Source organism: Dendronephthya gigantea, unplaced genomic scaffold (assembly GCF_004324835.1).
Source record: "Dendronephthya gigantea isolate DGI-Jeju-01 unplaced genomic scaffold, DenGig_1.0 000011F, whole genome shotgun sequence".
Taxonomy (NCBI): Eukaryota; Metazoa; Cnidaria; class Anthozoa; order Malacalcyonacea; family Nephtheidae; genus Dendronephthya; species Dendronephthya gigantea.
In genome coordinates this window covers 1,771,537-1,799,101 of record NW_021163021.1, presented here as the reverse complement: position 1 = coordinate 1,799,101, position 27,565 = coordinate 1,771,537, and the positions used below count along the sequence as shown (strand labels likewise).

General features: G+C 35.5%; 5 protein-coding genes and 1 long non-coding RNA gene across 6 annotated transcripts; all 6 read right to left on the bottom strand.

Moving 5' to 3' along the window:
- LOC114518661 lies at positions 1-1,884 on the bottom strand. The gene is made up of 3 exons (XM_028538667.1): positions 1,514-1,884; positions 982-1,234; positions 1-431 (listed from the first exon to the last, which is right to left on the bottom strand). The coding sequence occupies exons 1-3, from the start codon at positions 1,679-1,681 to the stop codon at positions 1-3; spliced, it is 852 nt and encodes a 283-aa protein (XP_028394468.1). The 5' UTR covers positions 1,682-1,884.
- Positions 1,885-16,805: 14,921 nt separating this feature from the next.
- On the bottom strand, positions 16,806-17,671 carry LOC114518660 (cellular nucleic acid-binding protein homolog). The gene is made up of 5 exons (XM_028538666.1): positions 17,648-17,671; positions 17,518-17,581; positions 17,387-17,407; positions 17,247-17,300; positions 16,806-16,998 (listed from the first exon to the last, which is right to left on the bottom strand). Exons 1-5 carry the CDS (start codon positions 17,669-17,671, stop codon positions 16,853-16,855), a joined length of 309 nt encoding a protein of 102 aa, XP_028394467.1. The 3' UTR covers positions 16,806-16,852.
- A 63-nt stretch (positions 17,672-17,734) lies between these two features.
- LOC114518751 lies at positions 17,735-18,800 on the bottom strand. Its single transcript, XR_003686518.1, has 5 exons — positions 18,726-18,800; positions 18,599-18,622; positions 18,338-18,367; positions 18,178-18,222; positions 17,735-17,750 (listed from the first exon to the last, which is right to left on the bottom strand). It is a non-coding gene; the product is annotated as an uncharacterized LOC114518751 (long non-coding RNA).
- Positions 18,801-19,657: 857 nt separating this feature from the next.
- LOC114518659 (ATP-dependent DNA helicase pif1-like) lies at positions 19,658-22,341 on the bottom strand. Its single transcript, XM_028538665.1, has 4 exons — positions 22,015-22,341; positions 21,591-21,900; positions 20,187-21,387; positions 19,658-20,088 (listed from the first exon to the last, which is right to left on the bottom strand). The coding sequence occupies exons 2-4, from the start codon at positions 21,615-21,617 to the stop codon at positions 19,658-19,660; spliced, it is 1,659 nt and encodes a 552-aa protein (XP_028394466.1). The 5' UTR covers positions 21,618-21,900; positions 22,015-22,341.
- Positions 21,630-24,983, bottom strand: LOC114518658. The gene is made up of 4 exons (XM_028538664.1): positions 22,960-24,983; positions 22,135-22,396; positions 21,793-22,014; positions 21,630-21,683 (listed from the first exon to the last, which is right to left on the bottom strand). Exons 1-4 carry the CDS (start codon positions 24,981-24,983, stop codon positions 21,630-21,632), a joined length of 2,562 nt encoding a protein of 853 aa, XP_028394465.1.
- A 1,448-nt stretch (positions 24,984-26,431) lies between these two features.
- LOC114518657 (ATP-dependent DNA helicase PIF6-like) lies at positions 26,432-27,508 on the bottom strand. Its single transcript, XM_028538663.1, has one exon. It carries the CDS (start codon positions 27,506-27,508, stop codon positions 26,432-26,434), a length of 1,077 nt encoding a protein of 358 aa, XP_028394464.1.
- Positions 27,509-27,565: the final 57 nt, after the last annotated feature.

Below are 27,565 nucleotides of genomic sequence, written 5' to 3'. Positions count from 1 at the left end.
CTAAAGGTAACTACACAAATCTCTATAAGACCCACTGACTGGATCTTCAAAGGCCTCTAAGCCTTGACAGAAGTCATTAGAAAAGTTTTTGATATTGTCAATGTCGACAGACTTAACAAATGCAATAAGCTTATCATAATATACAAGTTTTGCACTGCTCACTGAAGGAGATGATTCTGTGCATGGTACTGAAATAATGCTTCGACATATAGCTTTGTATTTTTCCTTTGAGAGAAGTCCTTTTGTGTAAAGGACTTTCAAGCTTCTTACCAAGTTACTGTGACTCTCTTCATACTCTTTAGTTTTGGTTTTAACTACCATTGGAATAATCTTTTGCATTTTGGGTGATGCCTCAACATATGAATGGAGTTGTTTTCTGGAACATTCATTGATGAATGTCACCCATAAACCATCAAGGGCAGCTTTTTCACCTGGACAAATTATAAATGGAAAAGGATATTAAGTTTGAAGTTTGAATGTAAATGTCGAAAAAAGGAAAATCAGCAAGTAACATTTAATTACCAACACTAAGGGGTTGTTTACATCACAATGTTCTAACCAGGCCTAGCACAATTAACCTGGCTGATACAATATATATAGCCAGAATGGATCTCATAGCTAAGACACCCAGCCTTATTCTACTTTCCTTGAGAAATAAAATTTATGTTAACCCATTAAGTGCCAGTGCTCTCCCCTCGACTAGTAAAATTTTCTGGCATTAGACAGACTAAATACTCTGGCATTAGACAGAGTAAATGCTAGATGTAGGGTGTATTAGGGTGCAATGTCACTCAATGCGTTAATGGGTCTGCTTTGCTCAGACCCTGTTTGAGCCAACAGGGTGGCCAGTTGGCCAAGGCCAATGCAAAAAGCCCCTAAATTAAAAGTGACCAAATATTTACTAGGCAGAATAGACAATGGAATATATTGTTTACTAATATACTAAAGTATATTTCATACTTTAACTGATACTATAACTACCTTCACTGCTTCCATGAATAACTTTAGAGGCGTCTAATGTTTCTTTACGTCTTCTTTGGGCAGACCTTACTGGTATTTCCAAGCATAGCTTCTCAGAGTTGTCAGCACATAACTTTGATGGTGTCATCTGTCTCATTGTTTCCTTCCTTTTTGAAAAGCCTGCAAATGTTTTTGGTTCGAGTCGCCTTCGTTTTTCAGACAACTCCTTCTCACTTAGACTTAGATCAGCTAACTTCTCTTGATGGCGATCAATCTACAAATTTAATTATATAAAAAGTTCTACACAAAGAAATTATATTAATTTTCCATATATGTCAATATTGGCTAGAGAGGGACATAGTTATTAGGCACGATTTATTCATCCTTATACTTCAACCAGTGAGAGCACTTTTTAAACAATGCATAGACTGTACGTACACATTGCACAAATACAGCGCATACCACTGATGCATTATATCAAATTTGCTGCACAATATATTTAAGCATTTTACAAATTTTGATAGTATAGTATTTACTAATAAATTTTACTCACCCTTTTCGACATTTTATCAATGTCATGTTGAACAGAATCTAGTTCGTTTGCCAATTCTGCACGTTTAACATCAGCTGCAATGTAATTTTCTTTCAAAAGTTTTCGCTTCCTCGCGAGTTCGCCAATTGGGAATCGCTTCCATGATGCAGCTTTGTCAGAACACATCATTCGCAAGAAAATATGGAATGATTATAATGTTTGATCAGCATGAACTCATCTTTTATTGAACTTTAACCAGAGCTGGTAAATTCTATGGTTTTGATTTTTTGAAAACTAGCCACTAACTGACCATATTTTTAAATTTATTTCCACCGGGCGGCAAGAAGAACACACATGTGTGCACGGATTTTTCGTTTTTCTGTGTGCCCGCCATTGACTTTTGCGAATTTTGAGGGTGTGTAGGTACATAAAGGACCTCAAAGATAAATTTCGTTTATACTAAGCTATCACCTTTTGAACCTCATCGCACCTATTTATAAATTATCCATGGTTTATAGCTCCGCCTCCCTGGCGGCCATTTTGAAATTTTGGCGGTCATTTTGAATTATTTCCCCGACAAACATATGGCTGAATTTTCGGGTGTTCCAGCCCGGCGTGATTGTTTCATTTCAGAAGATCATCCACTCCCCGGACCAAAGGGGAGAGGCTTGCCCCCAGGTATTATTGTATCATTTAATTTTACTGAAATGTAATGTATACCATTTGCTTCCAGATAGCTCAAATTTTTAAAAACTTTTCGTAATCAATTTAATATCCTAATTTACGCGATGTGTCGACCAAGTTTGTTACGTACATTTCAGAACATCATCCGCTCCCTGCTCTTCGGGGAAAAGGCTTGCTCCCAGGTATTAATTTGTATTATTTCATTAGAGTTATTACCTATGTAAACACATAACACTCGATCATTAATGGTTACATTGCAATGATGCTCAAAATGACATCTCCTCTCTTTTAGGTTTCCGTGGACATATTGCAGGTTAATAAAGTTTGATTGACAATGGTCAGTTAATTCACGAATTTAGTTAGCCAGAAGACCAATCATTTCTTGATATTCCATCTTAGGGCGTTGCTACAAGTGTGGCGTGCGGGGCCATCGTGCTCACGCCTGCCAATCGCGTATGTATTCAATATTATGGATTGCCATGTATTGTATAGTCACGTGAACAATCGCAAAGTGGTGTGATGTTGTAAGCATATAACCTTGACTCTAGGGCTAAACATACCAAGCCCGGTGTGACAGAAAGAATTCAGAAGGTCTAACCAAATATTTAAACATTGCTAAAGACGCCGCTGGCCATCACAATGTATGAAAATAATATATATAATGACTTTTTTTTTCTTATAGTGACTTTTTTTTTCTTATAGGGGCTGTTTGTTGGTTGTGTGGCCAGCGGGGCCACACAAGGGTTGTGTGCCCCCAGCGGCAGACTGGGCGCACAACACAAAAACGAGGGCAGCAAAAGCCCTCAATGCAATTTACGAACTGCACGTTTGAGAAGTTTAGTGCTTAAACTTCTCAAACGTGCAGTCTAGGCTACGTTGACATATAATCTCTATACCATCATTGATTTTTAACGTTCAACATCACGCATTCTATACACAAGCAAAATTAACATTACGGGTTAAAAGCCGATTCAATCAAACAATTAATAAGATATCAGCATGTGAAAAATGAGCCAATAATGTTTTCAATCTTAATATCGTTCTCAACAATTCGACTACCCGATGAGAAATCACTGTATGTGAACGTAGCCAAATATTGAGAGTGTTATTTTAACTGTTATATGTAAATATTAAATTTGTTCTGTTTTAAATTGTTATATTTTATTGTAAATACTTTATTTTGTTAAATATAATATGATTTTTACACTGTTTCGGAAATGATGTTGTTGCATTAAGGTCCGGCGAGGGGTCACTGCATGCAATGTATTTCTAGTATAAATTTTATTTTTTTCTTGAAGTACGGCAAGGGATTTTGTTCAAATCACAACAATGATATCTAAATATTTTTTGTAACATCAATGAAGGTAGTTAATGTGTCCTATCTGAGATTCAATGCCTAACTATTAATGCATGCAGATCCTAGAACGATGTGCACATTTTTACATGATTGGTCAACCAATTGTTCCCCCAAAAAAATTTGAACTGATTTTACAAAAAATTCTTGAAATGATGTTTGTTTTTTTTAAAAAGAAAGTGATTTTTTGCTGCGTTAAATAATTACTCGCTTAAGTCTCGGTACATATCACTAAACACCCTCGATTTTGTTGTTGGGTTTGTTTCTAGTATATTCACCTTGTTGTAATAACATTTTTAATAAAATTTGGGGTAATGTAAGAAAATTTTCTTAAACTAACAAATTATCTCTGCGGAACACTTTTCTCATTTTAAGAATATCTTTGAGGAAAAAATTCTTAAGAAAATAATTAAGAAAATTGTTATTATTCTAATAACAAAATTTGGACTAATTTTAACAAATTTACTCAAACTATATACAAAAAAATATGTTTAAATATTCTACTTATCTAATACATTCTTAAGAAAATATTTTTTGAAAAATAAGTAAGTTTAATTTTCCCAACGTTTTTGCAAGAAATTTTAAGAAAATGTTCTTTAAATGATGAACTTTTTCTATTTGTAAGAGTTTTAAACGGCTCGTCGTCAGGTTAACTTACCGTACTTTTACACTAGAGTATTTTCTAGTATACTTTCACATTGCACTTGCTTCTATATCGTTGAGAAGTCGAGAAAATACCTCATTTGCGCGCGTCATAAGAATGGCAACGATATACCGTAGGAAGACCCCAGAATGTTGTACACATTTTTGCACTCTTTGCAGGAAGACGTACCGCACAATGTTGTAAACAGTTTGCACTTCTTTGTAAGACCCCAGAATGTCGTACACATTTTGCACTCATCAGGAAGACACCAGAATTAATGTTGTACACATTATTATATTGCACATGCATTACATAATTTTTTTTTTCTAAGGACGACAAGAAATCTTATTCACATCTGAACAATGATATCTAAATACTTTAATTCTCTAACGTCAATGAAGGTGGTTAACGTGTCCTATGAACACATCATTCTAGGATCCTCATTATTGGTTAGGGATTGAATCTCAGATAGGACTCCTATCTGATATTCAATCCCTAACCACTACTGAGGATTCTAGAATGATGTGCACATTTTTACATGATTGGTTAAGCGATTGTTCTCGCAAGAAAATTTGAACTCATTTTAAAAGAAAATTCTTAAAATGATTTTTGTTTCTTTGAAAAAGAAAGTGATTTTTTGCTGCGTTAAATAATTATTCGCTTAAGTTTCGGTACATATCATCTTTTTTAATATAAAATAAATCTTTCTATTTTGAGAAATATTTTCTTGAGTAATTAGAAATTTTCCCTATTTTAAGAAAACTTTCTGCAAAAATTTTTTTCGTTATGAATATTTTCTGTAAGAAAGTTTGGCCAAAGTAAGAAGATTTTCTTAAACTAAGAAATCATTATCTTTGGCCGTGTTCTTTGGACGAATTATAAAATCGCTCACATTCATACAAACATTTCGATTTGGATTGTTGATGAATTGATGTGTAATATACCAAGAATCTTTGTTAAAGATACTGTCTTTCGTATTTCTAATATGAATTTTCCTGTACGGTCTGGTCCAGTTATCAGTCTCATAAGGCAGTTCAACCATACAAAGCGTATGTACACATTTGAACACAGTTAGTTGGCGGAAGGTAGAAACAACGAAGGTAAGTAATTCGATCATTAAAGCGTGTAAAATATCTGCTCTATTGACCCAGAGGTTGGCAAGCGGTGGGCAACATCCAGGGTAAGGCAATTTTAGGTGCTGTACTTTTGCTATATGTATTTTATAGTAAAAGTTAAAGGCCATTATTTTTGACAGTTATATGCAAAGTTTTAAAGGTGGTCGTCGAGTTAAGTTGCCGTTCATTTACACTAGAAAATAACTCACATTGGAGCTGCTTCTATATATCGTTGACAAGCCGAGAAAATACCCCATTTGAACACGAAAAGTTATGCAATATACCTCCTCAGAGTGTTTTACACATTTTTGCATTCCTCAGGAAGACCCGAGAACATTTTTGTGCCTCCGGAAAAGTGTATTGCAATGAATATAATATATCACTTTGTTTAATAAAAAGTTTTAATCTATTATACACAAGTTTTCGAATATAAGGAAATTGGCCTATACTTTCCTAGTTCTTCTTTATCATCACTTTAAAAAATTGGCTCGATTTTTGTGTCTTCTAGTCTAGAGGGGTACATGCCTGTTTCAATTGATAAATTCATAACGTCTGCTACCGGTTTTGAGATAAAAGTTCTTGCAGCTTTAAGACTAGCAGTTGGACCGGTTGCCTTATTAGTAGGTAATAATGATATTTCCATTTGGATTTCTGAAGGGGTAACAGGATCAAAATAAAAGGAATCATTTAGGCGAGGGATGTTTTAAAAATTAACCGAAGTCATCCTCATGAGAACAAGACCATTTATATTTGATATATTTTGTCCAATGGTTGCAAAACTTCTGTTAAATAGATTTGAAATTTGAGTGGGATCGTTTGTTACACTCCCATCACTTGGTCTTTTCAATGTGGACATATTTGCTTCCTCTTTTGTTATTAATTAGGTTACTTATCCCCTGCCAAGTTCTCATCATATTATTGAGAAATAATTAAAATAGTAATTTGTCTTACCTAGTTTTATTAACGTTGCTCTTTTGTTTCTAAAAAGCTTATACTTTTTTCCTCTCCAGAATAAAATAATTTGTTCTGAATTGTTATTGATTAAAAAAATTACCGGAAAATCATCTTAAGTGGATATTTTCAAAAGCCGCTAGTCGTTTTACAAAATTATATAAATACGGATATATTTGCAAAGTTGTTAAATTTGATGCCTCAGGCACAAATCCGCATGCATGGGCATTTTGTCGACGCTGGCTAAATAAGTGCAAGCTCTTTTCCAATCCTGGGTTGTAACTGATTTTGTATTGTTTATTCTAGCATACCCATCTATCTATTCTGTAAGCACAAAAAGTATTTTATGTGAAAACAAATTTATTGCAAAGTTTGACTGTATTCTTTCCATAATTAGAAATAATTTCCATAATTAAAAAATCAAGCTAAGCCCTTCAAAAAAGAGCACATCAATTACTTCGGTATGAAATATTAGATTTGTAGATTTTTTTTGAATTGGTTGAAAATAATAACATCCTTAATTGTTAGTTTTAATGCAATAATAATCCACTCCAAGCAGCCCTCCCATCTCTTAGTGGAGAATCCATAAAGCTGATAAAGTAAGTAAGTAAAACCAAAAAAATAATATGTTTTCGTTGCTGATCAGCTTCCCTCATTGCGGCTATTCTCAACCCACAACCAGGCGTCTCTTTGGCAATGTAAATGTATTCCAATTTGTCTTGATTTTGTTTTTTATTGGCCCATTTTGATCACGTGTTTTGCCCCCATACAAAACATCAAATAAGTGAACCCATTAATTAAGTAGAACATAAAGTTTGTTCCCTTTGGAAGTTAAAATTCTAAGCTCTGTAATAAAAAAGACTTTTGCATTAATCAACCACGTCTTGTTGATTGTACACAATGGGATCTGTCAAATTCCAGCCATAAGTTCGCAGCTAATTTGAATTTCAAAGGTGTCAGTTTTTTTTTACTCACCCTGTACAGCCAAATCGTTCGCTAGCAAAATATTTGCATATTTTCTTTTGAATTTTAACAGCATAAATAAATTAGTGCGACTTGACTGTTCTCATATCAAAGGAAAATATGCAAATATTTAGCTAGCAAAGGATTTCGCTGTAAAGGGCTGTTTACATCAGTCCAGTTACCCGAGATTCAACGAAGCGCGAGAGGACTTTGAGGTATTGAACTAAGTCTGTATGACACCAAACAAGCACATGCTATTGTTGTGATGATTATAAGACTGCCAGGATCATGTTATCTGCTCATTTCAGTACCTCAAAATCATCTCACGCTTTGTTGAATCTTGGGTAACCGGGCTCATGTAAACAGCCGCTAAGTGGAAATCCGCCTTAACTCTCCTGACGAAGGCCCTTAAGCCGGTTTTCCACTAGCGATATTTTTCATGCAAAGCGGCATTTTACTTTTGTTCCAGACCTTTCAACTGCAACCATCTGGAACACATTGCTCAAATACAAAGGAGTAAAGTCGCTTCTTGCGAAAAATATCGCTCATGGAAAACCGGCTTTAGGTCAAAACGTTGAGAAGTGTTTTGTCTATTTTAGGCTGTTGTTATACCACATTTGATGCTAAGTTGTTTGAAGACACTGCCACGCTGCTTCCTGGTTATATGCTTTAGGTGCTTAATATCCCTGTTTAAAATGAGCCCAAAAAAATTTGAGAAACTGTATTGAGCCACTTTAATTGTAAACAAAAAGATTGTACAAATGCAATAACATTATTAATATACACATTCCTGTCCTCTATAAAGTTAAAGTCAATATGATCATTTTTCAAGCTCAAGTAAGTTGTGGCAAACCAGGCCAACTTGTGGCGGTGTGGCGGCTTGCGGAATTCTTGCATGCCTACTCGCCGCAGGACGTGCACGTGAAATGGCCCAGTCATGTCTAAAAATGTAGTAAACTGAGTAGAAAATCAGATTTATTCCAGGTTAGCTATACTACAGCATGCACAATTTAAAATATGTACTAACATTGAAAATTAAACTATTTACATCTAAATATTTCAGCTCAGTTGTTCAATAAATAGATAATTATGTTTTCCATTTTGAACTTTTCCACCATTTAAGCTAAACGCTTTTTGAACAACCAGCCCAGATGTGTAAGCAATGTCATGACAAGCTATCAAATTGCTACAAGTCCATTGACAATCCTGCTGCAAGCTGTCCAAAAGAGACTGATACACGCAATGTTGTTTGTAACAACTTGCTGCAAGATTGTGTCAAATACTTACTCACATCTTGTTGCAAACAGCATGAATCAGTCTTGTTGGAACAGATTGCAACCTTGTAACAAGGTATAACAAAATGAGATTGTTCCAGAATTGTTGACAACTTGTCACAAGTCAATAAAACCCTCATGCAAGTCTGTGACATTCCTGGTTGTGTAGGTTTCATCAGGCACCCATTAGATACTAAACTAGAATACCTATCGCTAGTTAATGCTGACTTGTCATAACTCATAAGCCTGTTTTCCATTAGGCAAATTTATTTGCTCGACGCGAAGCGATATTAGAAGTCTGGTGATGTGATTTGTTCCCAAAAAAAAATCGCAGCGAAAAAGTAGCATTGCTTCCTACTTTTTATACGTTTGCGTGAACAAATTCCCCTAGTGCAAATGGGCTATAATCGTTTGCATATCACTACCCCTAACCAACCCCTACCCCTTCTTTATACACATTTTAACTTTTTATAGATATACCTTACTGGTATAAGGGCAGTTGAATTCTTGTTAATCATATTCTGTTTACGTAAAGTTCGTTCAGCAATGAACTGTAATCGTTTTAATTCTGTTTGTTGGTAGATCAATGTGGGGTTTTTCTTTATTGGAGTAAGTCTATCAATGTTACTGGTTTCATCACAAGCAAACAAAGCTCTTTCACTCGGCTGAGAGCAACATAATTCCTAAATAAGTAATTCCTAAAATGAACTCTTTTTTTACCAATATCAATCCAGTATTTATCTCATGTCAAACCTTGACTTTTATGAATTGTGAGAGCCCATGCACCTTAATGGCAATTGTTGTCTTTCATATGTGCAATTTTCTGAATAAATAGAAATGTTAATTGGTGGAATAGGTACTCCTTTGGGAATCCCTGCAAATAAAGGCCCTTTGTAATTTTCAAACTCTACTACAACAGCAATAGGTAGATCTGGTGGTTTATGGTTTACTTCATAAATAATATGTTTTACTATCCCTTTGGATCCATTACAAAGGCCCACAGATGCCCAAAGGTTCATTGTTAGCATCACATGAGCACCATGAGCAACATGAATCACTGATTCTAATATAGACATATCCTGAGAATTAAATCGCTTCGCCTTTTCACTATTGTGTCTTCCATTTATAATGGGGATTGGCGTTTGAAGTTCATTTAATTATATATTACATTTCGCTACTTCACCAAGTCTACTAGCCAGGCTACTTTAGTTGGTTGTCTCGTTAATAATAGCTGCCAGTCATCCCCAGACAGATCACCATTTTGCAGTTGATAAAGTAAGTCTCTAAATCTCTGCTGCTTCAAATTTTCACCACAAACTCTTTTGTTAACAGTCAACTTTATGACTTTGTAAAACATGAGGTAAGCTTAATATTGTTTTTACCAACTGAGTTTGTTGGTTTGCTATGATATAAAGGCTTATCACCTACTGGGGGTAATTTTCCACAATCACCAATAAGAATTATTGATTTACCACCTAATAATTGTTCATGTAAAGCAGTTGCCTGTCTGCATCTCCTATTAATCCATCAAAAGGACTTTTGACCTTACATAGAATACTTGTGAATAAATATGTAATCAATAGTAGCAAGGCGCTCCTGTAGTGTGACAAGTGATTGACCTGTCAAATCTTTCTGGTAAGGTCTCACCTGATGAAACAGCACCACATGTGAGATTTTGTGAATTCTCCCACGATTTTAGTTTTAAAAGTTGGTATTTACAATACAAGGCATAATTCTTATCATTTGGATTACAAGAGAATTTAGGAAATACTCTTGGAACTACTTTTGATGGTCGATTTGCAAGTTCACCTTTAACTATTTTATATTTCGAAGCAAATTGTAGAAAATTTAGGTCCATGATACCTGGTACTTTATGAATGTACGTTTTTCGCATTGCATAATAGTCCAGTGATGAGTTGTTAGTACATTGCTCCTGGGGACTTACAGGAGTATCAACTTTTTGCGATCCAGTTAAACTAACAGGGACAACAGCAGATGATGAACTATGTAGTTTGAGTGATAACAGCAAGTGCATGGTTTCTTGCACACTGAAGTCTCTTTCTCCTAACGTTTTCATCATTAAACTTTTAAAAGCTTTTTGAGGATCACTTAAACTATCAATGTTTTTCATTATCGAGTTAAAAACATTGGAGAAAGATGTAACAATGTAACATTGGAGAAATTTGTTCACTTTTCGTAGCATATTTAGCTAAATACTCAACACAAGCATGATAGTCAATTACAACTTGAATATCGCAATTAGCTCTCCCTCCTTGCAGCTGAATACATTGATGGTTATTTAGTCTGGAATCATTCCTTTTTGTAACTATTATAGCTTTATAACTAATTTTCGTATTATCTTTAGTATGTTCTGGAAGAAATTCTAGGTTTGTCTTTTTACATTCTTTTTAAATGGAAAGTTAAAACGACAAGTTAAATCAGATTCATTTTGGTAATGTCGCAGACAATAATTAGTATTACAATGTGTGTGTCTTTGTACTTTGTTTAGCAAGTCGACGTAATTGCCATCTAACTTATCGTCTGGAATATCTTCATATCGTACTTTGCATGGATGCATTCCCGGTTTTGTCCAGGAAACAGAGTCAGGTGGTTGTGGGTTAACAGTTGTTAATATTGAGTCTACATAATCACAAATTTTATTAGCGGCCACTCTACCTTCTTCAATAGTATCGAAAAGATTTTCATCGCTGAAAAGGTTAGCTAAAAGTCTTTTTTCGGCCAAAAAACCCTTCAATGCAATTTCGTACAGCTCACATAGACCTGGGTCACCTTCAAGTTTAGCAGTACCGTAGCAGTGGATATTTCCTTGAGCTTGAAATTCATATCGATACCAATGCCATGTGGCATAAAGAGTATCATAAAGCCAATGCATTACAAAACTTTAAGTATGCTTAGTGAGAAACTGATCAACTATATGTGGATTATTAATAACACTTTGCCTCCTGTCATTGCATTTGTGTTGTCATGAAACAGTTCATGCAGTTCTGGCCAATGCATGTCAGCCGAAAAAAATGTGAAAGAAATGGTTGGGACTGAGTGATGTTCAATTATTGCTTTCAAAACTTCTCTGACCTTAAACCAGTATGCTGAACTTACAGTAATGTTACCTATATATCTAGATAGTTTAGACATGAACATATTCGAGTTAGTATTAACTGCCATTTCACGCAGTTCCTCAATAGTTAGGTGTGCCTCTCCAGGATTTTGCTTAAGAAAAATATTATTTTTTTGTAAGGCACGTTTTCTTTGCAACATATTCAAAGCCCAATATGAAAAACTTGGATGACTTGCGTAACAATATCTTAATTTATTGTCACTCTTTTCTGCAAATTTTATGAGATGTTGAGTTCTACTGAACAATGGAACATCACATAAGAGACATGGATTGGTTGGATCACCTTTGCCATCAGAGAATAGTGCTGGAAATGCCATAGTAGCTAGAAATGGTGTTGAATATTCATTCAATGGTTCACTGTCCAACTCTGGCCAATCTATTTTATTGTTTAATAACACATTTTCAATTGCTTCTGATTCCAACTTATCATTTTTGTTATGTAGAATGAAACTACTTGTTTCTGTAGAGCTGTTCAAACCAAATCTTCAACATTTTGGTAATCTGTATAGTCTGTACACGCTCTTCACTTAATTCTACTGTTTTTAGATTGTGCGGAATGCCATTCTCTGGTAGAGATTCTAAAGCATGTGCATCAATTTTTAGGTCTTCGTATTGAGGATTGTTTTCAATCAACCATTTGAATGCTTGTTCAACATGCCTTCTTCTTACAGTTACGTACTTCAAGGCATTTCCCTCTTCCTTAACAGTTACAAGAGCTAAAGGTAAATCTTTAGGATAATAAGGCAATGTTTTAGCTAATGTACCTAGTTTTTGAGGCATATTTATACAATGTCCAGAATAAACACGTTGCCCACCTGGTTTTAGATAAACTCACATATAATAGGCAAAGCATGGGCAATCAGTATTTCTTCTATTTGAGTTAAATCTTGAAGCTGTCTTGGCACAGGTGATAGGATCATAAAGTTTTCTTTTGAGAATTTCCTTGGGAGTTTCTTTGTCCATGCTTCATCTTCTACATATGTAAAATTTCAATTTTGGTTTTGTATTAATGGGCCAAGCTTTGAAGCATATTGTGCATTGGAAAATTTCATACTTAATTGACCTATGGAAGTTATTTATATTTTGTTTTGCTACTGTGTCAAAGATATTGGAAGCAAGACGATTAGTTGAGCAACATACTTCAGTTTTAGCCTGCTTTGCTCTGTATATTACCATTGTTATTAATGAAACAAATGGGAATGGGGGTAAAAAGAAAACAAAAAGGTTTAAGCGGGTTGGCTTCAAGGAGATTGACAAATAAAATAAAACAAAGAGGTAGGATAGTTAGTTAATGATTGGTCAATTTTTGGAAATCCTGGTCCCTTTCCCAATTATTATAGAACTCAATGAATTAAATTAGTAATTGAAGTAATTGAATACAAGCAATTAGACTTGTCTGAAATTCCAAATGATCTTACATGCACACAAATGCTGCAACAATGGCATGTTCCTTGCAAGGATGAGTGTGATGAAGCAGTCCTCTATGAGGATATAAAATTTGTTAAAACATCATACGAGAAAGACACAAATAGCATAAAGCACAAAACATACAACTCAAGTTCCACCACCAATCCTACACCACACTTTGCTCGAGAAATTCAACCAGATGATATTAAAAAACTTTCTACTGCACTTAATAAGTCACAACCAAGCTACCTTAGTAAATTGTTGGAATCCAACATGATGTTTTAACAAATTTTATATCCTCATAGAGGACTGCTTCATCACACTCATCCTTGCGAGGAACATGCCATTGTTGCAGCATTTGTGTGCATGTAAGATCATTTGGAATTTCAGACAAGTCTAATTGCTTGTATTCAATTACTTGAAATATTAGGGCTACAATGTGTTTACATTGCCCCCCTTTGCCAGCCTTGCATGTGCAGTTACCGTATAAAATTTCCCCAGTGTCCTGATTCAGATGAACATACACAGTGTAGACATTTTTTCATAGCAGCATTCACACTTGCTTTGATTAGAAAACAGCATAACTGGTCTTTAAATACATTTGCTTTTACTTCTACATTTTTGACATATTTTTCCTTGAACAATCCATATCCCAATTTCTTGTGTTTGTAAACTCCACCTGGGTTATTTTCCACACTTAACTCAGTTCCTAAGTGCTTTTTTAAAAGTTCAAATGTAAATTCAGGAAGGAACTCTAAGTTCTTTGTCCACCTTTTCAGTGGTTTTTCTGTGTTGTTCCCTTCTGAAGTGGTTGGTTCATCCTCCATTATTGTTTCAAAATACTATATTCTTTTTATTTTATATATAATTTTCGAAAAGTTTGCCTAGGTCAAACAGCACTTATTTGTAGTTTTTGTTCGTAGTTTTCAACATCGGCAAAAAAGTAATTAAGTATTCAAACATTGCAAATTTCCCACCAAAACATTTAGTCTGTGTTTGAACAATATAAAGGCGAAATCGGTCAAATATTTTGCCAAGCATGATCATTTTCACAGAGTTTAAAAAGCAATACGAATTAGAAAGCAGGGCGCAAAATACAAAATCGGGAAAGGGAAAATGTCAAAGCTTATTCGTAAGTAAAAATTCTTGGGTGATCGCCGGTTATTTGGTAAACTCACCTGTTTTTCTTTGGAGAATGAGATATTTCAAGGCATAAATATGCGAAGAACGTCTTGTTGATGCCTCACTCGAACTCCTTTTTCCTCGTTTAGAATGGACCGATTTCGCTCAAAAATTTACCTCCGCTTCGTTTGAGACCTCTATGTTTATTTTAGGATTAAATAACTCATCGATTGTAAACAAGAAGCACTAAATATTGGTAAATATCTCATCAAATAATAATCGTTCGCTCATTACAGTCGCCATGTCGTTCGATTGCAAAGTGACGACTCCTACCATCATGCAAAGCGGGCTGCGCTAAAAGGCAAGTGGTCTATTAAATGACGAAAAAATTTAGCACACTTTGCAAAAATACAAAAAGGTGGTTTCGAAAAAAAATTTATTAGAAAAAGGAAAAGGGTGTATTGGACTCTGGGAAATGATGGCCCCAATGTTGGCAGTAAAAATAAAGGCAAGCAAAATGTGTTTTTTTTACAGTTTTGGAATAAAAGCAGAAAAATATCAACAATTTTGGAATACATTCGCAAAGGAAAATAATTTAGAATGGATTCATGTTAATAACAAATTTATTCAAAACATGTTTCCTGTAACATGCACGATGTGGAGTTTATTATATCTTTGGAATGAATCGTTATTTCTGGAGGAAAATGAAATATTTTTCGGTGTGAAGGGTAAAATTAAAAAAAAAGGAACGAGTAAGATATATCACAATCATCATCCTTTTATAAGTACATAGAAAAGAATTATTCATCATTGTTATTATCAAAAAATTGTCCCCTGCATTTCACCCCATCGTTTTTGTTCCTTTGTATCATTATCTAAATGAGAGAGAGAGCAAAACCATTCCTCTTCATTCTCATCAACCCTCATAAATTCCCAATTAATAAACGAGGATAATTTTTCAAATTCCAATTCAGCATGTTGATAAAGTTCTATTGCAATTGTTCGTGCAATTTGATAATTTGCCATAAAAGATATAAAGAACTCATCTGAACTTGCCATGACAAAACATGTTGGGCGAATGAAGAAATACAAAAAAAAAAATATTTCATTTAAATATATATTTTGAAAAAATTACAATTTTATTCTTTCCAACACCATTTTCAATCTTACATTTCCTTTTAAAGTCACAGTATTCCATGATTAATTGTTTTAAAGTTTTACAATGTCTCTTTAATCTAAAATTAGAGTGGGTGCCAACTTTACAATTATTAAAAACATTATAATACATTGAAAAGCAATGCCAATTAAACATATAACAATTTATTTCACTTTTATCAAAAATTTCAAACAACTTTGAAAAAACGGGATACATTTGATTCATATCACAATAATATTCTTTTAACAGATAAGGTACAAATGAAATTTATTTTCTCATATGAATAAAGAATCCAAACATCTGAACACAAAAAAGCAATCCACATCATTCCACCCGCATGCACAATTAATTTGTAAAAATTTAATTCTATATTCATAAACCACTTCTCTAACCCACAACCCATTTCTGAAAACATTTATTGTGCAATATCTTGTATCATAGATTGTAAAACTAAGTATTTTAAATTAAATTGTTTTACCTCATTTCTCCAGAAGACCTGACTTGCCAATTCATGAAGTGATGGAATCATGAAAATGATTTTGCAGATGACAAAGATAAGCAATTTAATCACTTGTCTTTCCAACTACAATGGCAATGACTTTGCAAATAATTTTCAAATAGTTGATCACAATTTTTCAAGATTTCCACCAATGCTCTTTATACAAAGGACTCTTGCTCACTTCTTTTTTAACTGACCAAATTTTCAACTCTATGCTCCCTATGTTCATGTTATTACACGAATGATCATATAAATACATACCTCTGTTTTCATAATATGATAAAAAGCAAAGATAATTTTCAAACAAAAATTTTCCATAGTCCTTTTGCTGTTCATACTTTAAAACAGATGTTAAATTTCGCATATCGAAAACATATTTATTTTTCAATTCGGACTTTACTAACAAATGTGTTAAGCGAATTAACCCTTGATTGCAGGTTTCCTTTGAAAATTGTGAAAAATTATCAGCTAAAAAATTCCCTCAGTTTTGGTCGCATCACAACATTGATGCATATTGCATGATAAATAGTGAAAATATGTATAATATGAGTAAATTGTTTATAATTCTTGTGAAAAGGTGACTGATCTAAGAGGTCCATTTTGCCGATGTGACAATGATTAATAGCGGCTACTAGAAATACATTGCATGCAGTGACCCCTCGCCGGACCTTAATGCAACAACATCATTTCCGAAACAGTGTAAAAATCATATTATATTTAACAAAATAAAGTATTTACAATAAAATATAACAATTTAAAACAGAACAAATTTAATATTTACATATAACAGTTAAAATAACACTCTCAATATTTGGCTACATTGACATACAGTGATTTCTCATCGGGTAGTCGAATTGTTGAGAACGATATTAAGATTGAAAACATTATTGGCTCATTTTTCACATGCTGATATCTTATTAATTGTTTGATTGAATCGGCTTTTAACCCGTAATGTTAATTTTGCTTGTGTATAGAATGCGTGATGTTGAACGTTAAAAATCAATGATGGTATAGAGATTATATGTCAACGTAGCCTAGACTGCACGTTTGAGAAGTTTAAGCACTAAACTTCTCAAACGTGCAGTTCGTAAATTGCATTGAGGGCTTTTGCTGCCCTCGTTTTTGTGTTGTGCGCCCAGTCTGCCGCTGGGGGCACACAACCCTTGTGTGGCCCCGCTGGCCACACAACCAACAAACAGCCCCTATAAGAAAAAAAAGTCACTATAAGAAAAAAAAAGTCATTATATATTATTTTCATACATTGTGATGGCCAGCGGCGTCTTTAGCAATGTTTAAATATTTGGTTAGACCTTCTGAATTCTTTCTGTCACACCGGGCTTGGTATGTTTAGCCCTAGAGTCAAGGTTATATGCTTACAACATCACACCACTTTGCGATTGTTCACGTGACTATACAATACATGGCAATCCATAAGGTATTAAATACATACGCGATTGGCAGGCGTGAGCACGATGGCCCCGCACGCCACACTTGTAGCAACGCCCTAAGATGGAATATCAAGAAATGATTGGTCTTCTGGCTAACTAAATTTGTGAATTAACTGACCATTGTCAATCAAACTTTATTAACCTGCAATATGTCCACGGAAACCTAAAAGAGAGGAGATGTCATTTTGAGCATCATTGCAATGTAACCATTAATGATCGAGTGTTATGTGTTTACATAGGTAATAACTCTAATGAAATAATACAAATTAATACCTGGGAGCAAGCCTTTTCCCCGAAGAGCAGGGAGCGGATGATGTTCTGAAATGTACGTAACAAACTTGGTTGACACATCGCGTAAATTAGGATATTAAATTGATTACGAAAAGTTTTTAAAAATTTGAGCTATCTGGAAGCAAATGGTATACATTACATTTCAGTAAAATTAAATGATACAATAATACCTGGGGGCAAGCCTCTCCCCTTTGATCCGGGGAGTGGATGATCTTCTGAAATGAAACAATAATACACAAATACATAGATGTGATTTTCAATAATGAACAAAATACATAGATGTGATTTTCATGCATCCACCACAAGGACAACATTTTTACAAAATGGGGGGGGGTTGTACGTGAAATTAAAGAAGGAAGGCAATTAAGTTGAGCTGGGTTGTGGTCTTTTAGCTCATTGGAAAATCTGTACCGGATAACAAAAATGTGAGGTTATATACCACAAATTATACATATATATATATATATATATATATATATATATATATATATATATATATATATATTTCTTTATATATGGCTAAGTCAATAATAATAATGTAAACTTGTGCATACATTGTTGATACAATTGTGGTGGCACAGGATTTACTGTGATAAAATGAGAGTATTTTAGTTGTGCAGGGGGAGCTACAGGATTGCTCACCTGGCCCATCCACTGCCACGGCAGGTTGCTCTGCTTCTCTTAGATCTATGGTGAAGGGAAATTTGTATATAAAATGTATTATACACTTCATTGTTGTGAGAAAAAATGAAAACAGTGCGACAAATGAATTAGATTAATACTTTGAATATTTTTTATTTACCTTCATCACCCTCTGCATCAACTTCAATTTCTAAAATGCAAGAGGCAAAATCTTTAATCAATATTTAGTACTTTGCTAAATTTATACTACAGTATGTGTATAAATATGGCCAGAGTATTATAAAGGCCACACTAAATTGATTTATGTCTTTGAGAATGAATCTATCTTTCATATATATGGCATGTTTGTCATGTGCGAAAAGAAAAGGTTACCACAAATTATGTTACTTATATATGGCCAAGTGCCTATCTGTAAACATACCAAGTACTTCTTCTTCATTTTCCACTAAAATACATAGAAAAATCAGTAACAGTAAAAACTTTTACCATTACACTACAACCATGAAAAAAGTGGTTTGTAAACTGGTAGAAAAGAGGTTGAATCTTACTTTTTTCTCTCCTTGTAGATGATCTTATATGCCATCAACATAAAAATATATTGAGTAAACATATTTTAATACTATTTCAAAAGAACTATACGGTTAAAATACATTGTATACTCGAGGCAAGCTTAAAATTCCTTCAATATAGCTACTGAAATGTTATTTTTGAGAAAAGAAATGTATTAAAATAGCAAACTTACATTTTTAAATAATATTTATGACTTTTGTAGCTGTAAAATATATAAAAATACAATAGTTTCATTAGTTTATTGAGAAAAGTTAAACACAAAAGACAATACGCGTCCGCGTTGGAAAAACATGCCAATTTTAAAATGCAATAAAAAGGATACAGAAGTCTCCCTAAAATATCTGTGTAAATTGGTAAATCAAATTGTCGACTGTGGAGTAGTATATGATAATTTATTCGAGCGAACTTTGAAATGTTTAATATTTTATAAAGTTTTTTATTTTGAAAAAGACTTACCGCAGTCCAAAAACAGCAGGATATCGGCAGGATATTTTCGCGCTCTTTTTGAAATTTATGTTATACGTGAATTTTGCGTGTACTTTATTATTGTTACCAGGCAAATCGCGAAATATCCCCGCGCGATGGTATTGTGGTTTTCATTTCATTGATTGTTATTGTAAATAGGTAACTTACCTGATTGATATAGTGTACATGTCAACAGCCACCCTCAAAAGCATAATACCTGATATTATGTCTAGTAACAGGCAATATGACACATGTACAGTACATTGCCATCCTCAAAAACAAAATTATAGAGGCAAAGTTGTAATAAGACATACAAACTTCACTTCTAAAATTGTGTCTAGTAGCAGGCGACTATGATTTCCTCGAAAGCACATTGGTGCCCAGTATCATTAAACAAAAGGATATAACAACTTACAATACAATCCATATCCTTATATGCATATATTCAATGCTTATGCCTCTGCTCAGTCTTTTCTGCAAGCACACGAAGTCGTCGTTCTGCTTCTTGTTGAATCTTCAAATTTTTATTCCTACCAATGACTTTCAGACGATCAAATGTCATAGGTTCAAACACAATATCATGAATTGATCTTACCCTGGATGTTGCCACAAATGTGCAGCCAGCAACTCTCTCCCCTTTACCTAAATCAACAACAGCCTTGGTTAGTGTCTGTCCTTGGGACTTGTGTATCGTCATTGCATACCTCAGCCGCAAGGGCAATTGTTGTCTTGACAAATACTTTCCATCAGCCATCCACTCAAACAGTCTTGGAGGCACAGGTATACACTTTGAACATTCTTGTAGAAATGCAGTGCCAGAATATGCCGGAAAATGAACCAGTACTGCAATCGGTAGATTTGGTGGACCCATATTCTCTGCAAACCAAAATTGCTCAATAGTTCCAAAAGAGCCATTGCAAAGACCACTTCTGCCCAAAGGTTCAGAGACAAAAAGAGAACAGCTTCCAAACCACCTGCTTCATCAGAGGTTGCCGCACTTGCACCCCGACCAGAATGCCTTGCTTGAATTTTGACCAATGGTTGTCCAATCTCTAGCAACTTTTCATAATTATATTCAGCGACACTTTTTTTATCAAAGTACAGCCGAATAGCATCACTAAATTGATCCATTGAAACGTTAGGTCTGGAGTGCTGTATTAATAGTCTCCAGTCCATCTCGGTAACTTGTCCATCTCTCATTCTCATCAATAGCGCCCTGAATGCAACTACTTCTGGGTCTTCACCAATCTGTCGCATGACCTGCTCTAAAATGACTACATAATCAAATGTCAAATACATACTGTGACCATGGTCACTGATTACGGATCCATTACCTGCAATGTACATTGGCCTATCGCCTACAGGAGGTAATTGGCCAAAATCCCCCATTAGGATAATCGACATGCCACCAAATGGGACATCCTCTTTTCCTGTACCTGCACGTAGTCTGTTGTCAAGCCATGAAAGCATCTTATGTCCAATCATTGACATTTCATCAATAATGAGAAACCTCTTACCTTCCAATCTGAGTTGCAATCTCTGTAAGGAATCACCCTGTAATTCTCTGTATTCCCGAATCGGAAGTTGAGCAGCGGAATGCAAAGTTTGACCACCAATACTGAATGCAGCAATTCCAGTGGTTGCTGTCACAATACATTGGTCTTGCAATACTTGCTTTAGGGCACTAATTAAATATGTCTTACCTGTGCCAGCAGTACCACTTACAATCATATGTAGCGGTTCACATTCATCATTAGCCATGGATGCAGTGATAATGTCAAATGCCAGCCGCTGTTTGTCATTCAAGGTCCCTGGGTCAACCACCACTTGTTGGTCACCTGTGTGATACTGCATACCTTGCTCCTCTGCATCCCTTCTCTGTTTAGAAATCCATCCAGGAGATTCTCTCAACAAATCCCCAGGCACGCCTCTTGCTGCTTCGAACCAATCCACTGCTTCGTTATTTGCCATTTGATTTCCTGCATCCTCATAATGTTGGTTGAGTCTACATAACAACATCCAATCCTCAATTTGCTCTTCCTCATTAGGTTGATCCTGTTCGTCATCGCTTTCATCACTACTTTCATCAGTTCCATATGTTTCATCTGTCTGTGCAGCATGGACCATCTCTGTTTCAATAGAATACCCAAATACATTGTCTCTAGCAAAATCTGTCTCAAGAAATGAAGCATATGTGTTAATAAACATATCATCAGTTTCCTCCATATTGTCCCATGCATTTGATGACTTATCTTCCCATGGTTTAAACTTAATGAGTTGATACTTGCAGTATTTTCCAAAGGTAGGGCTGCCAGGATTGGCTGTAACCTTTGGAAATGTCCTGACAATATAAGGATTCACTCGTTTTGTCAACTCACCTCTGACTCTTGTGAACTGAGATGCATACTGCATCAAATTCAACTGAGATAACCCCCTATACCTACTCTCCACTTTTGTCCGCTCTCCATAATCTTGAAGAACAGAATTCTGAAGTACTTCCTCTTGTGGATTTTCTGCATCAAGGATCACTTTTCTACTGTTTTCTAAAGAAACAGTAACAAAACTATACGTACAGCCTACCAAAGGCAAACTGAGTAACATATGGGCAGTCTCCTGAGCAGCCATGTCTCGATCACCAGCAACTTGGATCATTGCTTTCTTGATTGCAGAAGACACTTGGTCATCATTCTGTAATGAAGATACAGACAACTTCAGTATGTCAGAAGCAGATTTTGATCGTGGTTCCCCTTTTGCTGCATACTTGGCCATATATCTTGCACATGCCTTTTCATCCACAATTACCTGTAAATCCACATTGGCCCGCCAATTCTCAAGCATGACCCTGTTGTGTGAATTCAGCCTCTCATCATTTCTCTTGGTTTGCAACTCTGAGTGTACAGATTTATTTTTCTTACCTCGTACCTCATAAATCAGCGCAGTTTCCTCTTGTAATGGTTTTGGGAACCCAAATCTGCACTCTGCAGGCAGGTCAACCCTCTTCTTTTTCAGGCAATACGCTGGACTGCATCTGGTGTGCCTCTCTACTGAATTTACTAACCTGTGATAATCAACATCATGATTATCAACTGATGTGGCTTTCACCGCAGAAGGGTGTGGATCTGGTACTGTCCAGTTCTCATCAGGCAGATCATCATTAACTGTGGTCACAAGCCAGTCAACATAACTTTAAAAGGGATAAAAAGTAACAAATTGGTTAATACCTAATTTGTATATTTTTTCATATTTGCTGTTTACACTCCCAATTCCTTAACAATAGGAATTACCAATTCCTGAAGAAAATATACGGAATTTTGTTTTGTTTTGTGAATGTATGTGGAAGTTGTATTTTTAGACATTTGCAACATTGCAGCATTTGTATAGTATGCTAACCACTGATGCTAACTGTATACAGTGGGCTAAAAGTCTGGAAAAAGTCTTATAAATGTTCCACAGCACACATTGGACACAATCTTTGCAATCTATATGCATGGTGAGTGTAATTTAAACATACCATTAATACTTGATGATTTAAACTTACCTAATTAGCTTTCTCTCGCATCTTGACCCTCTCTGACAATATCCTGGCAAGAGAATTCAAAATCATCAGGGGACATTTCATTTTCTTTCTCTTTCTCAAGCACTGCTTTACATGCACGTTTACGTAATAACCGAATATCTGGATCATTCTTTAATTTAGCACATCCATGAGCATGTATACTTCCTCTGGCCTGATATTCAAACCTATACCAAAACCATTCAGCATCCAAGACACCTTGAAGCCAATGTTTGATAAACTCCTGTAGCCTTTGCATGAAGAACCAATCTGTCAGGTGCGGATTGTCTATCACTGCTTGTGCTCTCTCTGTTCTTGATGCACCCTCATTACTTTGCAACAGTCTTTGCAAGTCTGGCCAATGGCTGTCAGCTGCACTAAAGGTAAAGAAAAAGGTAGGGCAACCTTTTTGTTCAATCAGGGCCAAGAGTTCTTGCAGTCTCTGATACCAATACTGATTTGTTCCTTGAATTTTTGAAACATAACGTTGCAAACGATTTACCATTTGATTTGCACCCATAGAGTTTACCATTGTTTTCAGCTCCTCCATAGTCATGTTTGCATCCGCTGGATGTTGCCGCAAGTAAATGTTAGCTTGTGACAACAGCTGATGCCTCTGCTTCATATTCAACGCCCAGTATGGGAACCGGGGATGTGAGGCAAACCTCCATTCAAACTTACCATTTGGCAGCCTCTCTGCAAACTTCATCAGGTGTTTGAATGCCTCTGCCAAACTTACCTCATGCTGCCTGACTCTGTTTGTCGGGTCACCTCTCCCATGGGGAAATAGTGTTGGAAATGCCATGCTTGCCAAACCATCTGTTTTAAATTCATTAACAGCATTACCTTCTGTAGATGGCCAGTCCAAAGGGTCAACCTCATTCACTGCATCTTGGATAGCTGCACCATCCTTTCTTTGTCTTTGACGCATAGGAATAAATGATGTACTGCCATTTCCTAAAACTAATTCTTCAACTGTTGCATTAGCACTCATTTCAGGTTCTTGTGGGGGCCCCTCATTTTCTGCATGAACTAAAAGTTCCTGGTCATCAATAACATACCTTAGCTCCTCAGGGATACCATTCTCTGGTAGACTTTGGATAACATCCCTGTCAATTTCAATGTCTTTGAAAAATGGATTGTTTGTTTTCAACCACAATATAGCTTCAAACACCTTGTGTCGACGAACTGTGAAATCTTTATGTGTCTGATCAGCACCACGTCTCCGCACAATCATAACAGGCAAGTCAGCCACTTGCGCAGGCAACCTATTCAAGAAACTTTGAATATCCTGTGGTAAGTTTAGTACGTGGCCTTTATAACCCCTTTGCCCACCATGTTTTCTGTAGACTTGCATGATAGGGCAAACCCTTGAAATCAGCATTTCCTCTACTTGTGTCAAACCTCTCAACTGCTCAGGAACAATACCTGGGTCCATGTCATTGCCAGCACTGAAATTTTTCGGGGACTTCTTGTCTCTTTGACAGCGGTAACAAACAAAGGGATCTGCTGCCAAGTTTTGCCTTGTTGGCCAAGCCTCTTTACAAATTGTACACTGGCGATGCTCTAAATGGTCTTGATCTAAATGAAAACTGTGCATCTCATTCTGAACAAATACCTGCTCATGCAATGGGTTGTCAACATTTTGCCAGCCACCTTCATGTAAATATTGGTCTGAACTACTGGTGAGGACCTCATCTCTAGCTACTGTTATTGCATTTTCATGCCTTACCTCAGAATTTTGTGGCGGTACCTGTTGCATTTCATTACTATTACCTGTCTCCAAAAGACTTACCGCTCGTTGTCTCATTCTTTCAAGTCTTTTTTGTCTTTTTCCCTTACTTTCATGTTGCCTTCTTTCTCTGGCATTAGCTCTATTATGTTCTCTTTGCATCTCCCGTTTCTCCTCAGTACTTTCGTCAGTTCTTCGTCTGTAAGCAGCTCTTCGCATTCTAAGACGACGTTCTTTTTGTGTTGGCGTTTCTTGCAGCATCTTTTGTCGCCTTTCAGCTCTTAGCTCATGACCTTTTTTTCCTGTACTTGTTTCAGCTCTTCTTTTATAGGCATCCTTCTTCTTTGCCAGCCGATACTGTCTTTCCTCCGGTGTTTCACCAACTAACACAGCTCGTCTTTTTTCCCTCTGTCTTGCACGGCTATCCTCATATGTTTCTCCCTTCTTTTTCGTCTCCTGCTTTCTAATGCGGTTATTGTCCGACATTTCCGTGGAAATTGTCTTTCAGTGTTGTTTTTTTTTCAAATATAAAGCAATTGTTCACAATACTGTAAAGGTTTTTGTAATTTGCTTTTGTGAAAGAAATTAAATTCAAATTATAATGACAGTTAATTTACTCACGTAATTTTGTTTAAAAAAATTTAGGCCTTAGCCAATCATAAGCTAGTTAGTTACCAGCTCAAACTCGTCTTAAACTCACGCATGCGCATAAGTTACAAAAACGCCCAACGTCCATGACATAATGGCGGACAACTTTCATTTCGCATTTGCATTCCCGGGCGTAATTCCTAATCTCCGGGCGGAATTAGTACCTTTGCCCGGTGCTTCGCACCGGCTCGGGGATAATGCATGTGCAATATAATAATATGTACAACATTAATTCTGGTGTCTTCCTGATGAGTGCAAAATGTGTACAACATTCTGTATTAGATAAGTATTAGATAAGTAGAATATTTAAAGATAATTTGTTGTATATAGTTTGAATAAATTTGTTAAAACTAGAAGTTACTATCGCAAGGGAAGTGCTGCCGTACTACCAGATCTTGATTTATACAAATACACATCATTTTACACACTGTATGAATGAATTTATTTTGTTTAAGAAAATCGAAGTTACAACGGTCAACATGCTATAATTACTATATACTATAAAGTGCACTTTGTGCAACAATGTGCAACAATGTCATGTTATTGTTGTTGCCAATATTTTAAACTGCGACATTAAATGTCAATGGTAATCATACTTCACTCCAGTAATGATAGTCTATTGTACCATTGGTTTTTTGTCCAATATATAGATGTCGCATGTTCATTTAGCATGTAGTTCATTTAGCATGTAGTGTATATAGATGTCGCATGTTCATTTAGCATGTAGTGTCCATCGTTGGCCATCATTATTGCGCAATAACTTGTTGGGGTATTGTATATATACGGATGTGCAATATTTAATAATACATGGCAGAATCCATCCATTGCATACGATGTAATATATACATACAATATTGTAAATCAGCATTTTGTTTCAATAGGAATACATTTCTGTTTATCTAGAAGGTCCCATCCATTACATGCAATGCAATATATTCAGATTATATTTTAACTGTAACAACCATTTACAGTAGTTTGATCCAACAGTTAATATGGCTTTCACATCTATCAGAATTGCAAAACTATAGAAAGAAATAATTAGTAATATTTACTTAGAAACATAGTGGAACATAAATAAATGAAAGTAAAATAGGGCAGGGGGAGGGTTTAGACAAACAAAAAACTTACCTTTGTTTTGTCTTGCAAATCACAATACTTTCATACATACAGTGATAATGAGTAAATTGGTTATTATTTTATTAATGAAATTATTTAAAAGGGTATATAGGCAAAGTACATACCACACTAACTGGGATCCATATATGAAATCCTCCAATTATTTAAACTCAATAGTTTGTTGTTCTAAATGCACAGCTTGTAGCCTGTGCTAGATGATCTAGCCTGTTTTCTTCTTCAAGCGTATATTGTAAGTTAGCTGATGACTTCAAGCTTGTTAATCGTTCATATGTCATTGGTTCAATGACACAAGATGCAAGTGATTTTACTCGGCTAATAGCAAAATAGGAAACTCCAGCAGTTCTTTCAGATTTGCCAATATCTATCCATGCTTTTGGAAGTGTGAATCCTTGGCTCTTGTGTATTGTTAGAGCCCAAGCAAGCCTAAGAGGTAACTGTTGCCTCTCATGGAAACCTATTTCTGCCTGTGATGTGACAGTGATTGGATATATTGGGATAGACAATGGTTGGTTTTCATTAAAAACAGGTCCTCTATAGTTTTCAAATTCTACTATTACCGCAATAGGTAAGTCAGGTGGTTGATGGTTGTTCTGATAGATAATATCAATGACTGTTCCAGTAGCCCCATTGCAGAGGCCAACACTTGACCACAAATTCATAGTTAGCATGACCCTAGCACCTTTTGCCAGAAACACAATAGGTTCTAACCCAGACATATCATCCGAAGATATCTTTTTGGCCAATGCTGATGAATGGCAAGCATTAATATGAGCAATTGGATGCTCAAGTTTTGTTAGCTGCTCATGGTTGTAATTTGCAACTTGTTCATTACTATAAAAGAGTCTAGTAGAATCTTCAAAGTCACATAAATTAGTGACTTTTGATGGCTGACGTTTCAGAAGTAACTTCCAGTCATCAACTGTTGAGTCGCCTTTGCGAAGTTGTAATAACAAATCTCTGAAATGTATTTGTTCAGATGTCATACCTTGCACACGTTGATTTACAGTGAGTTTAACAACTTTGTCAAACATATGATATGCTTGATAACCTTGTTCACCAACAGCATTTGATGGTTTAGCATGGTAAAGAGGCTTATCTGCTACAGGTGGCAACTGACCTGGATCACCAGTTAAAATCAAAGATTTTCCTCCAAATACTTTGTCATTATAACCAGTTGCTTGTTTGCAACGCTTGTCGATCCAACCAAAAGTAACTTGGCCAAGCATAGAGTATTCATCAATAATGACCTATCCAATGTTATTAACACTCTCTTGTAACCTGCA

What these genes read in the sequence shown, in the direction of transcription:
- LOC114518661 (XM_028538667.1), bottom strand. Translation starts at nt 1,681, where the DNA reads ATGATGTGTTCTGACAAAGCTGCATCATGGAAGCGATTCCCAATTGGC. An exon ending in TTGATAAAATGTCGAAAAGG is followed by an intron (nt 1,235 to 1,513) that starts GTGAGTAAAATT and finishes TTAAATTTGTAG; the next exon opens with ATTGATCGCCATCAAGAGAA. An exon ending in TATTCATGGAAGCAGTGAAG is followed by an intron (nt 432 to 981) that starts GTAGTTATAGTA and finishes TAATTTGTCCAG; the next exon opens with GTGAAAAAGCTGCCCTTGAT.
- LOC114518660 (XM_028538666.1), bottom strand. Translation starts at nt 17,671, where the DNA reads ATGTATACCATTTGCTTCCAGATA. An exon ending in GGGAAAAGGCTTGCTCCCAG is followed by an intron (nt 17,408 to 17,517) that starts GTATTAATTTGT and finishes CCTCTCTTTTAG; the next exon opens with GTTTCCGTGGACATATTGCA. An exon ending in TTTCCGTGGACATATTGCAG is followed by an intron (nt 17,301 to 17,386) that starts GTTAATAAAGTT and finishes ATTCCATCTTAG; the next exon opens with GGCGTTGCTACAAGTGTGGC.
- LOC114518659 (XM_028538665.1), bottom strand. Translation starts at nt 21,617, where the DNA reads ATGCATCTCAGTTCACAAGAGTCAGAG. An exon ending in TCAGTTCACAAGAGTCAGAG is followed by an intron (nt 21,388 to 21,590) that starts GTGAGTTGACAA and finishes TCATTTCTTGAG; the next exon opens with ACAGATTTTGCTAGAGACAA. An exon ending in GGCAACCTCTGATGAAGCAG is followed by an intron (nt 20,089 to 20,186) that starts GTGGTTTGGAAG and finishes TTTGGTTTGCAG; the next exon opens with AGAATATGGGTCCACCAAAT.
- LOC114518658 (XM_028538664.1), bottom strand. Translation starts at nt 24,983, where the DNA reads ATGTCGGACAATAACCGCATTAGAAAGCAGGAGACGAAAAAGAAGGGA. An exon ending in AAACTGCGCTGATTTATGAG is followed by an intron (nt 22,015 to 22,134) that starts GTACGAGGTAAG and finishes GTGGATTTACAG; the next exon opens with GTAATTGTGGATGAAAAGGC. An exon ending in TGTTACTCAGTTTGCCTTTG is followed by an intron (nt 21,684 to 21,792) that starts GTAGGCTGTACG and finishes CTGTTCTTCAAG; the next exon opens with ATTATGGAGAGCGGACAAAA.
- LOC114518657 (XM_028538663.1), bottom strand. Translation starts at nt 27,508, where the DNA reads ATGCTTGGCCAAGTTACTTTTGGTTGGATCGACAAGCGTTGCAAACAA.